Below are 12,500 nucleotides of genomic sequence, written 5' to 3' on the forward strand. Positions count from 1 at the left end.
ACTTGTCCATTTCCTTCTCTTCCTTCCCTTCCTTCCTTCCTTCCTTTCCATCTTTCCTGTTCCTTACCTCTCCATTTCCTTCTCTTCCTCCCCTTCCTTCCTTCCTTCCTTCCTTTCCATCTTTCCTGTTCCTTACCTCTCCATTTCCTCCCCTTCCTTCCTTCCATCCTTCCTTCCTCTCCATCTTTCCTGTTCCTTTCCTCCCCATCTTTGCCTTCCTTCCCATTTTTTCCTCCCCTTCCTTTCCTTCCTTCCCCTTTCCGTACTCATCCTTCCTGCTCCTTCCCTCTCCCCTTCCTTCCTTCCTTCCTTTCCATCTTTCCTGTTCCTTCCCTCCCCTTCCCTACCCTTCCTTTCTTCCTTCTTTCCTTTCCATCTTTCCTGTTCCTTCCCTCCCCTTCCCTACCCTTCCTTCCTTCCTTCCTTTCCATCTTTCCTGTTCCTTCCCTCCCCTTCCCTACCCTTCCTTCCTTCCTTATCTTCCCCCTCTTCCAAAGGTCGACTCGCCCATCCCTTCATCCATCTCCCTCGAGGGACAGAAGAACATTAGGGACACTTTCTCTTCTTTTGTAGCATCTGGTGAAGGGCTGATATCGAATGGCCTAACCTAATGCTCTCTCTCTCTCTGGTTTTCTCTACCTTTCTTCTTCTTTCTTCTTTCTTCTTTCTTCTCTCTCTCTCTCCAATTACATTTCTTGATAAGGGAGCAAGACACGGAAAAGAGAGAGAGAGAGAGAGAGAGAGAGAGAGAGAGAGAGAGAGAGAGAGAGAGAGAGAGAGAGAGAGAGAGAGAGAGAGAGAGAATGTATATGAGGTGGCGAAGTTTCACAAGCGCGCCTCATCACCTTCAAGAGTAACAGGTGAGAGAGAGAGAGAGAGAGAGAGAGAGAGAGAGAGAGAGAGAGAGAGAGAGAGAGGCAGACAGACAAACACAGACGGAGGTAAAGTACGGGGCATACACAGCTGGGTAAGTTGCACGCCTACTGCCCAGGCCGGTATCCGAACCTGGGCCCTCGGTATCGTAGCTAGACACGTTAACCACTAGACCACGGAGGCGTTTGAGTAGTGAAGTATTTGTGACAATTTGACGAAGGCGGAGAACTGTTCAGCAGCTGCCGTTTTTTTTTTTTTTTTTTTTTTTTAGCTGGTAATACTAATAGCAACTAGCATTTCTAAATAAGGGATAACTTGGAATGTGATAATAATAGCTAATGGTCTATTGGTCAACACTATTAATAAGAGACGCATAAGAAAACAAACAAGAAAAAAAGTATTAGTAGGGAAGAAATATGGGAGCTGGCGTTGGCTTCTGAGTTGGCAATAATGATAACAATACTAACATTTCTTAACGAGGAAGAGCTTGGAATGCCACAATAGCTAATGATCTAATCTGGAACACTGTTAATAAGATCCGCATAAGAAAATTAAGTACTTGGTCTTTTTTTTTTTTGTTGGTAATAATGGACATAACTTACCCAGAGAGAGAGAGAGAGAGAGAGAGAGAGAGAGAGAGAGAGAGAGAGAGAGAGAGAGAGAGAGGGGGGGGGGGGGGAGCTTGGAATTTCGTCGCAATAATAGCTAATGACCTAATATGCAACACTGTTAATAAGATTCGCATAAGAAAATAAACCAATGTAGTCGTTTTTTTGTTGGTAATAACGAACATATCTTACCGAGAGAGAGAGAGAGGAGGGAAGAGCTTGGATTTTCGTCGCAATAATAGCTAATGGACCCCTAACAACACATCTGCATCCTCCCCCGCCATGTAATCTCCCTCTTCATCATCTTCTGGGTCTTTTGTGCGCGCCTGAATGCCTCAAGTTGTGCAAGTGTGTGTGAGTGAGCGACAGACAACGCCATCTATTGTTCCCGCTCGCGACTACCGGTGGAGTGCATAAACGGACGCGCCTAATGTTCTTCCCTTCTTCTTCTTCTTCTACTTTCATTCCTCCATCTCTTGTTCCTCCTCTTCCTCCTCTTATTCCTCTTCCTCCTCCTTTTCCTCTCCCTGTCTCTACATTGTATTATCATTTTTCTTGTTTTTATATTTTTTGATTTTCCTTATCTTATCTTTTTTTTATTTTGCTCCTCTTCCTCCTCCTTTTCTTTGTCTCCTTCCTTTTCTTCTTTTTCCTCCTCCTCTTCTTTTCCCATTTTGTTCTTTTCCTCCTTTTATTTCTCCGTCTCCTGTTTGTCCTCATTTTTTCTTCCTCCTTTTCTTCTTTTGTCTTCTTTTCTTCCTTTTCCTCCTGTTCCTTTTTGTTCTCCTTTTCCTCCTTTTATTCCGTCTCTTCCTCCTTCTCCTGTTCTTTGTCTTCCTCCTTTTCTTCTCATTCCATCTTCTCTTCTCTTTCCTCCTTTGCTTCCTCTTCTTTTCCTTACTCCTTTATTATTTTTCTTCGCCTCTTATTTTTCATCCTTGTCTTCCTCCTCCTCCTTTTCCTCTTCCTGTCTCTCCATTGTATTATTATTTTTCTTGTTTTTATCTTTTATTTTGTTTTCTTATCTTGTTTTCTTCTTCTTCTTCTTCTTCTTCTTCTTGGTAGAGTTAATGATGTAGCTGTTGTTGTGATTGTTGCTGTGGTTTCCTTTCCTTCCTTCCTCCTCCTCCTCCTCTTCTTCCTCCTCCTCCTCCTCCTCCTCCTCCTCCTCCTGCCCTCTAACGATGTGTTGCAGCAATAAAAAAAATAAAAAAACATGCCATCAAGCGACGAACGGCAACTTAATTTTATGACTTATTGAACAACTTTGACCTCGAAGGAAGTTTTTATTTTTCATTTTATTTTTAGTCTTCCGAGAACTCCACCAATTACCTTCAACCTATTACCTCCCTTTTGTCCCCTTCTCTCTCTTTATCTTTCATTATCGCATTCTCTCTCTCTCTCTCTCTCTCTCTCTCATATTCTATTCTTTTCTATTTTTCACTTCCTTTTCTTCTTCTTCTTCTTCTTCTTCTTCTTCTTCTTCTTCTTCTTCTTCTTCTTCTTCTCACTTTTCCTTCTGTCCCTTCCTCTTCCTCTTCCTCGTCTTCTTCATTATTTTTTTTTTATTCGTTTTTCTTTTGGTTCTTCGTCTTCAATTCCTCCTCCTCTTCCTTCTTTTTCTCCTTCTTCCTCCTTCCCCTCCTCCTCCTCTTCATTCTTCTTCTTCTTCTTCTTCTTCTTCTCCCTCTACTTCTTCCTCCTCCTCCTCCTCCTCCTCCTCCTCCTCTACCTCCTTCCTTCCTTCCTTTCAGTTCCCATGTGTGATTTTCGGCCTAAAATTTACATACACAAAACAAAAAAACAAAAAACAAAAAAAATTTCGGCAACGGGAGATGATTTGGCCCACCTGAATATTTTTTAGGGGGGTTGAGGAAGAAAGTGGAAGGAAAAAAGTGGAGGGAGAAAGTGGAGGAAAATAAAGAATGGATGGAAAGTCAAGGTTACGTGTGTGTGTATAAATTTTCTCTCCACACACACGCACACACGCACGCACGCACTCGCACACGCACACACACGCACGCACACACGCACAAAGGCAAAGCAATGAATAAATGATGAAGAAAATGAGCTACAGAATTAATGATACAAGACATTGCTCTCTCTCTCTCTCTCTCTCTCTCTCTCTCTAATGAGTTTACGAATTAATAATGCAAGAAATAGTTTTACTTCCGCCTTTGTTTGTTTCTCTGTCTGTGTGTGTGTGTGTGTGTGTGTGTGTGTGTGTGTGTGTTTATCTGTTTGTCTTTCTTATTTCCTTTGTTTGTTTCTTTTTTCCTTATATTTTCCTTCTTCCTTTTTTTCTTTCTTTCTTTCTTTCTTTTTTTCTTTCTTCCTTCCTTTCTTTCTTTCCCTTTTTCTTTCAGTTAGTGTCTAAGTCTGTTATGAATCCTCTCTCTCTCTCTCTCTCCCGGAGGAGGAAATTATGGGTTGAGAGCAAGAAGGGAGGAAAAACAGCGGCCGATTCTCTGGAGGAAAGACGTTTTGGTAAGTTTGTGAGGAAAATGTGGAAGGAAAAAAAAAAGAGGAGGAAAATGGAGGAAAGATTGATGGTCAGGAGGAGAAATGTCGGAGGAGTGGAGGAAAAAAGGAGGAAAATATTGGAGGAAAGGAGGAAAAAGGAAAATGTTGGAGGACAGGAGGAAAAAAGGAAAATTTTGCAGGAAAGGAGGAAAAAGAGGAAAATGTTGGAGGAAAGAGGAAAAGATGAGGAAAATGTTGGAGGAAAGTAGGAAAAAAGAGGAAGATGTTGGAGGAAAGTAGGAAAAAAGAGGAAAATGTTGGAGGAAAGGAGGATAAAAAGAGGAAAATGTTGGAGGAAGGGAGGAAAAAAGGAGGAAAATGTTGGGGGAAAGTAGAAAAAATGAGGAAAATGAAAGGAGGAAAAGAGGAAAATGTTGGAGGAAAGGAGGAAAAAAGGAAAATGTTGGAGGAAAGGAGGAAAAAAGGAAAATGTTGGAGGAAAGGAGGAAAAAAGGAAAATGTTGGAGGAGAGGAGGAAAAAAAGAGGAAAAATGTTAAGGGAAAGAGGAAAAAAAGATGTGGAGGAAAATGGTTAAGGGAAAGAAAACAAGAGGGAGATATGGAGGAAAAGTATCAAGAGGAGGAAAACAAAGGAGGAAAAAGAAGTAAAAATCTGGAGGAAAATAAAGAAGTGGAGGGAAAAAAGAAGGGAAAGGAAGAAAGCAGTGGAAGAAGAAGATGAAAAAGATCACTGGGGGAAAATACAGCAAAAGATGGAGGGAAAAAAAGAAGAAAAATAGAGGGAAAAAACGACCACTGGAGGAAAGAAAAAGGAAAAATGAAGGGAAGGCAGCGAGTCCTAAAGTCCCGGAGGAAAACACGAGTGATGGTGGACCGAATTTGAGGCGAGGAGGAAAAGTAAAAAAAAGTGGAGAGGAAACATGAGTCAATTCGATACAGGAGAGAGAGAGAGAGAGAGAGAGAGAGAGAGAGAGAGAGAGAGAGAGAGAGAGAGAGAGAGAGAGAGAGAGAGAGAGAGAGAGAGAGAGAGAGAGAGAGAGAGAGAGAGAGAGAGAGAGAGAGAGAGAGAGAGAGAGAGAGAAGAGCACGGGGACATTAGCGTGGTGGTTAGAACACTCAACTCACAACCCAGAGATCACACGTTCGATTCCCCCAATACACAACCTCTACGAAAGCCTTATCAAATGTGGGTGTGGAAACCCCAAAACCTCTGAGAATATGTCTTTGATGTATACAGAGAAGTCAAAACCATCAGCCAACCCTGAATTTAACGGCTGAAGTCAAGAGGAGTACTTAAGGGCAGCGGCGGCCAAAGAAGCGTCATAAACCACGGGAGCCACTTGAAATAAAATACGCCCGCTCTACAACCGGGAGGGGCCTACCACCACCACCACCACCACCACCACTCCCACCAGGCCCTTCGACAGCCTTGCCTCATGAAGCTATGGATTGCACATTAGAGTGTTTGCAAATAAGTTCAAGTGTTGTCCTCCGTAAATAGAAACCGTAAGAATCGAACGCAATAAAGAAAAAAAGAAGGAAACAAGAGCGAAGAAAAAATAAAATAAGGAAAAAAACGGAACATAAAAATTAGAAATGAATGTAAGAAAAGAAAAAGGTACCTAATAAGGGGAAATAAAAGGACAGAAAAAAAATGGGAAATGCAAGAAAATAAAAACCCATTGAGAAAATATAATGTAGAAAAAGGAAAACAGAAAATAGAGTAAATAAAAACAGATAAGAAAGAAACCTAATGAGGAGAAAAATACCATGAATAAAATATCAGGAAAAAAAAGAACAGGAAAAATACAAGAAAAAAAACAAAACAGGAAGAAGCAGAGAGAATAACATGAAAAAGAGCGAAAAAAATAACAGGAAAATGAACGGAAAACAAAAATAAGAAAAAAAACAGGAAAAAGACAAGAAAAAACAGGAAAAGGCAGAGAAAATAACATGTAAAACAGCGAAAAAAATAACAGAAAAATGACCGGAAAACAAAAATAAGAATAAAAACAGGAAAAAGACAAGAAAAAACAGGAAAAGGCAGAGAAAATAACATGTAAAACAGCGAAAAAAATAAAAAAGCAGGAGACAAGAAAAAAGGAAAAAAGCAGAAAAAAATAAAAAAAACAGTAAAAAAATAACAGGAAAATTACCGGAACACTGAAAACAAAATAAGAAAAAAAAGCAGAGAAAATAACATGAAAAACAGTAAAAAAAATAACAGGAAAATTACCGGAAAACAAAAATAAGAAAAAAAAAACAGGAAAAAGCAGAGAAAATAACATGAAAAACAGCGAAAAAAATAATAGGAAAATGAACGGAAAACATAAATAAGAAAAAAAACAGGAAAAAGACAAGAAAAAACAGGAAAAATCAGAGAAAATAACATGAAAAACAGCAAAAAAATAACAGGAAAACGAACGAAAAACAAAACTAAGGAAAAAAAACAGGAAAAAAACAGGAAAAAAGGAAAACTGAATAAAAAGGCAATAAGAGAGAAAAACAAACGTAATAAAAAGAGGGAAAAAATTCAGGCAGAAAGTCTCCTAAAAAGTCCCATCCTCGGACCCTTGATAGGAGGACTCAGATAAGAGCCTCCGAGAATTTTTTTAAAGTCCTATTCACCGTGAGAGATCCTTAAGGAGGGGGGGAGGGGAGGAGGAGGAGGAGGAAGAGAAGGAATGAGGAGATGAAGGGAGGAAGGACGAGGAAGAAGGCATGAGATATAGGAGGAGAGAGGAGAAAGGAAGAGGAGGAGGAGAAGGAAAGAGGAGGTGAAGGGAGGAAGGACGAGGAAGAAGGAGGATAGAGGAGAAAGAAGGAGGAGGAGGAAGAAGGAAAGAAGAGGTGAAGGGGTGACATATAAGAGGAGAGAGGAGAAAGAAGGGAAGTGAAGGAACAGGGAAGGAGGACGAGGAAGGAGGAAGGAATAAGGAAGGAGAGGGAGGAGAGAAAAAAGTGGAGGAAAGAGAGAGGAGAGAAATGGGGGATGGAAGAGGGAGGAGGAAAAAGAGAGGAGAGGAAGGGAGAGAGAAGAAAGGAGAAAGGGAGGAAGGACGAAGGAGGGAATGGAGGAAAATATATGAGGAGGGAAAAGGGGGAGGACAAGAGAGGAGGAAAAGAGAGACGGGAATGGAAGGAAGAGAGAGGGAAAGGAAGGAAGAAAGAGGAAGAGGAGGAGGAGGTGAGGGGGGAAGAGAGGAGGAAGAACTAATGATCTCGGGAGCAACAGAGGGGAAACGTGTGTGTGTGTGTGTGTGTGTGTGTGTGTGTGTGTGTGTGTGTGAGTGCCCACCAGAAGAATGATGACATGGCACATCTCTCTCTCTCTCTCTCTCTCTCATTATCCCCTCACTTTACCTTCTCCTCAATCCTCCTCCTCCTCCTCCTCCTCCTCCTCCTCCTCCTTCCCCCCTTTTCATAACTACCTTCTTCCTCCTCCTCATCCTTTCCTCAGAAGCCTCGATCCCACTAAAGCTTTTGTAGTAATATTATATCCTTCATCCTCACGCTTATGATAAGAGAAAAGAGAGGAGCGAGAGGGGGAAATAAAAGGAAAAATAAGCGAAATGGTGATGATGGTGATGATGGTGGTGGTGGTGATGGTGGTTGAGGAGGAGGAGGAGGAGGAGGAGGACAAAGAGGAATAGAAGAAAAAACAAGATCATTATAAAGAGGAAAAGGAGGAAAAGAAAAGAACAAAACAAAACGAAAAACAAAAGGAGGAAAAGAAAAGAAAAAGGACAAGAAAAAGAGGAAAAGGAGAAGGAGGAAGAAAAAAAAAGATGAAAAAGAAAAGAAGAGGGAGGAAGAGGAAAAGAAAAGAACAAGAAAAGGAAGAAGAAAAGGAGGAGGAGGAAGAGAAAAAAAAAGAAAAAGAACAGGAACATAAAAATAGAGGAGGAGGAGGAGGAGGAGGAGGAGGAGAAAAAGGAGGAGGGTAAGTGCGTGGATGAACAGACAGAAAAGGAGAAGGAAGGAGGAGGAGGAGGAGGAGGAGGAAAACAAAAGGAGGAGGTAGAGGAGGAGGACGAGGAGGGTAAGATGCACTTCACACAATAAAACAATCATTCATAAACAATATTTTCTCTTCACTTTAACAAAACAAACGAAAATAAATCCAAGTAATATTAATAAGAACAAATCTCTCTCTCTCTAAATAATTCAGATAAAAATGGAATAATTAAATAAATGTTTGGAAAGGCAAGAATATTGTACACACACACACACACACACACACACACACACACACACACACACACACACACACACACACACACACACACATTAACTGACTTCATGAGTGTAATAATGTGGTCATCGAATATTCTGTCTCTCTCTCTCTCTCTCTCTCTCTCGTTTTCTTTCTCTTATCCTATGCAAATCACTGCCATGAAATATTAAACGACAGAGAGAGAGAGAGAGAGAGAGAGAGAGAGAGAGAGAGAGAGAGAGAGAGAGAGAGAGAGAGAGAGAGAGAGAGAGAGAGAGAGAGAGAGAGAGAGAGAGAGACTAACGGAGGTACTTTAACTTCATGGTAAATCACAAACTACTTTTCTTGACTATTTCTTGATGATGATAATAATAATAATAATAATAATAATAATAATAATAATAATAATAATAATAATAATATGAACAACAACAACAGCAGAGGGAATATATTAAACTCGCTATTTGCTTACAATTTTATGCAGCAACAGGTACATGGCGTTAATAATAGTAATAGTAATAATAATAATAATAATAATAATAATAATAATAATAATAATAATAATAATAATAATAATAATAATAATAATAATAATAATAATATCGACAAAAGCATACGAGGAGGATATTGGAATGAAATACTTTAAATCACAGAAGCTTTATAACTCTCTCTCACACACACACACACACACACACATAAACAAAACAAAAGTATCTTGCATGAACATTTCCTTTATTTAACTGCGAGAAGATAAAGAAAGACAAACACTCACGCACACACACACACACACACACACACACACACACACACACACACACACACACACATATCAAGACTGAAAGGTAACATTGTCTTCTCCTAAAGGGGAGGCAGAGGAGATGGAAGAAGAGGAAGAGGAGGAAGAAGTAGAAGCAGAAAAAGTAGGATTAGCAGTAGCAGGCAATTCCCTCTCTACTGGAATATCGCCAACACCATCAGCAGTAGCAGAAGCAGAAATAGCCGTAGTAGTAGTAGCAGTAGTAGCAGTAGAGGACATCCTACCACTGGAAACACTACTCAGGGACACACGAGTTATGGAATCCCGCACTAAGGACATCTTGCAGGACACCCTTGATAGGACTCTGCCACAGGAGCCCTTGAAGGAGACGCAGACGTCCTTCGCGGCGCTCCTGAAGTCGCGGTTCTTCCAGGCGTAGAGCGGGTAGAAGCAGATCAGGTGAGCCAGCAGGAGGACAGGCGCCACGTGGTACAGGACAGGCAGAGTCGTGGGGCAGGTCAGCAGGTAGAGTTTCGTGCCCACCTGGTGATACATAGGGCGGTATTTTTAAACATTTCGGCGTCCAAGCACATATACTTCGACCAGGCTATCGTAGGAGTTGTGGGCATTTACAGGGATAGTTTTATGACCCTGGTGGTGGTTTGATTCTTCCTCTGTGCCATGAACCTACATAAACACTCATTAGAACCCGACTGATCTCCGTATCGGCCTCTGGAAATAGTTAATGTAAGAGGCGAAGGCTCACACATACATACATACATACATACATACATACATAATTATATAATGAGATTTCTTCATATATTCAGATACAGACAAACTTATACATTCTTTCATATACACAAACATACGTATACCCATTTACATACACATATACATACATACATACATACATACATACATACATAAACACTCCCTCATACATAGAAATTCAGATTCATACCAGATATATTACATTAAAGAATTATATCAATCTCTCTCTCTCTCTCTCTCTCTCAGGCATTCATCAACGCCACTTATTAGACACTTAAGAGACTGACAAGGTGAGTCGGCAGGTGTGTGTGTGTGTGTGTGTGTGTGTGTGTGTGTGTGTGTGTGTGTGTGTGTGTGTGTGTGTGTGCGCGCGCGATCCATAAAATAAATGAACCTAATTTCCCCAAAAAAGAAGAGGAAAGAAGAGGAGGAGGAGGAGGAGGAAGAGGAGGAGGAGGAGGAGGAAGAGGAAGAGGAGGAGGAGGAGGAGGAGGGAAAGTGGTGCACAGAAAAGCGAAGAGAGAGAGAGAGAGAGAGAGAGAGAGAGAGAGAGAGAGAGAGAGAGAGAGAGAGAGAGAGAGAGAGAGAGAGAGAGAGAAGGTACACGCTAGAGAAAACAGAGACTTGGTTCATGAATAGTAAATGCAACAAGTAAAATGAGAGAGAGAGAGAGAGAGAGAGAGAGAGAGAGAGAGAGAGAGAGAGAGAGAGAGAGAGAGAGAGAGAGAGAGAGAGATAACATAATCTACAGGAAATGCTAATCTATGGAAATCCCTCATGACCTGAAGACTCACACACACACACACACACACACACACACACACACACACACACACAGCCTTCCCCGTACAGCATAATCACAACTTCCTACCCACCACATACACACACAAACACCCCTTCACTACCCCCCCCAAACACAAACACACAAACTTACATCAGGGGTAGCCAGGAGAAGGTTCACCATCACCACAACCATCAGCTCCCTCGCCGTCCGTCTCCTCGCCAAAGCCATCTCCTCCCCACCGACAGCGCCTCCTATGGGTCTCCGAAACTCCCTTGCAATGAGAGTATACATCCACATGACAGCGGCGATGGCGGACGTGAAGAGAAGCAGGTAGGTAATCAGGTAAGGTCTCACGTCAGGGCAGGGAGTGAGGCCTTTCCCAAATATACAAGCCGTGCCGACCACCAGCGCAGGGAGCAGCCAGGACCCGAGTACGAGTTGTAGGCACCGGGCGTCAGTCAGCAAGGCGGGGTAACGCAGCGGCCAGCACAGCGCCAGGTATCGGTCGAGGGTTAAACAGGTGAGGGTGAGGGTCGTGACGGCGTGGAGGATGCGAGGGACGAGGACTAGTGTTAAGGCGATGCTGCGTCGAGACATTCGGTGGATTTGGTGCGCCGTTGAGAACACGAAAACCAGGAACCCGATGAGGCCGCCAGTGACAGCCAGGTTGGTGACGAACGTGGCTGATTGGCGCTCCTTCAGCTTTGTGCTACGCCGGGTTACGAGGATGGTGAGGCAGGAACAGGCGAAGAGAAGGAGGGAGAGCAGCAAGCGTATGACAACGAGTATATCCAAAGGCCTTTCTATCAGTAACCCGAAGAGAAAACAGTTGTCAGTGCATGTGATGTTACCCTCGACCTCCACACTGTTCCCCGGCGTCTCAGTGGTGTTGGAATCTATCACAGTGACATCCATGATCCCTTTTCTCTCCTCGTATTGACTCCGGAAGACGTGATCCTCCTGTAGTGTGTCCCTGGTGTTGGATCCGGTCGTAAGGTAACACACGATCCCTTTACTAATTGGGTAGTGATTTTTGAAGCCTCAATCTTCCTTCCTCCTCGTATTACTAAGGCAAGAGAGGGTCTGATCCTTCAGTACTCGCGACACAGAGCCACTCTTGATCCTCTTCGACCCCCAAGACAAGGCGGTGCTTAATCTCCTTGTTCCGTTGAGATGTGAAGGTTTCTGATCCCCTTTATAATTGGAACAGAGGAGTTCAGATTCCCCTTAAGCTTCAGACAAAGGGGTTCCGATTCCTTATGAGCCCAGCAGGAAGCGGGAAGCAAGAGACACACTGGACATTTCCGTGACTCACAAATCCTTCTAAGTCCTAAAAGCGTTTGTGATTAGATCCTGTTGACATCTTCCGTTCTTCCTGTTTATTGTTCTTGATTTTGTCACGTCCTCAAAAACACCCACGCACGAACACACGCATGTCTCTCGTGTCTTCCCCGCCTCCTCCTCCTCCCCTTCTCTCTCTCTCTCCTTCTCTCCCTCTCTCTCCTCCTCTCTCCCGAGTGAAACTGACCGCCAAATGAACGAGAGAATTTGAAGAGGATAAGGAGGAGGAGGAGGAGGAGGAGGAGGAGGAGCAGGAGGAGGAGGAGCAGGAGGAGAAGGAGGCGGAGAAGGAGGCGGAGGAGGAGGAGGAGCAGGAGGAGAAGGAGGCGGAGAAGGAGGCGGAGGAGGAGGAGGAGGAGGAGCAGGAGGAGAAGGGGGCGGAGGAGGAGGAGGAGGAGGAGGAGGGGAGGAGGTGAGGGGGAAGAGGAAAAGAAGAGGAGAATAATATGGCATTGGAGGAGCAGATGAAGGAGTGAAAGGAGTGCAAGGAGGAGGAGGAGGAGGAGGAGGAGGAGGAGGAGCTTGAGTTACAGTGTGAGCGAACGAGGCGTTGATGAACACGATAGAGAGAGAGAGAGAGAGAGAGAGAGAGAGAGAGAGAGAGAGAGAGAGAGAGAGAGAGAGAGAGAGAGAGAGAGAGAGAGAGAGAGGGCAGGATGTTGG

At 43.0% G+C, this 12,500-nt stretch overlaps 2 protein-coding genes across 3 annotated transcripts in view; both read right to left on the minus strand.

Moving 5' to 3' along the window:
- The window catches only part of LOC127000319 (uncharacterized), a 135,219-nt gene that overhangs the window by 64,288 nt on the left and 58,431 nt on the right, over nucleotides 1-12,500 (minus strand). The window lies entirely within an intron of this gene.
- On the minus strand, nucleotides 8,645-12,040 carry LOC127000321 (cannabinoid receptor 2-like). The gene is made up of 2 exons (XM_050863905.1): nucleotides 10,647-12,040; nucleotides 8,645-9,481 (listed from the first exon to the last, which is right to left on the minus strand). The coding sequence occupies exons 1-2, from the start codon at nucleotides 11,409-11,411 to the stop codon at nucleotides 9,011-9,013; spliced, it is 1,236 nt and encodes a 411-aa protein (XP_050719862.1). The 5' UTR covers nucleotides 11,412-12,040; the 3' UTR covers nucleotides 8,645-9,010.

The sequence above is a fragment of the Eriocheir sinensis genome, chromosome 18 (assembly GCF_024679095.1).
Source record: "Eriocheir sinensis breed Jianghai 21 chromosome 18, ASM2467909v1, whole genome shotgun sequence".
Taxonomy (NCBI): Eukaryota; Metazoa; Arthropoda; class Malacostraca; order Decapoda; family Varunidae; genus Eriocheir; species Eriocheir sinensis.

Bases quoted from the DNA above. Each gene is read 5' to 3' on its own strand.
- LOC127000321 (XM_050863905.1), bottom strand. From the start codon at position 11,411: ATGGATGTCACTGTGATAGATTCCAACACCACTGAGACGCCGGGGAAC. The intron at 9,482-10,646 runs GTAAGTTTGTGT...ATGTATCACCAG, and splicing joins TTCTCCTGGCTACCCCTGAT to GTGGGCACGAAACTCTACCT.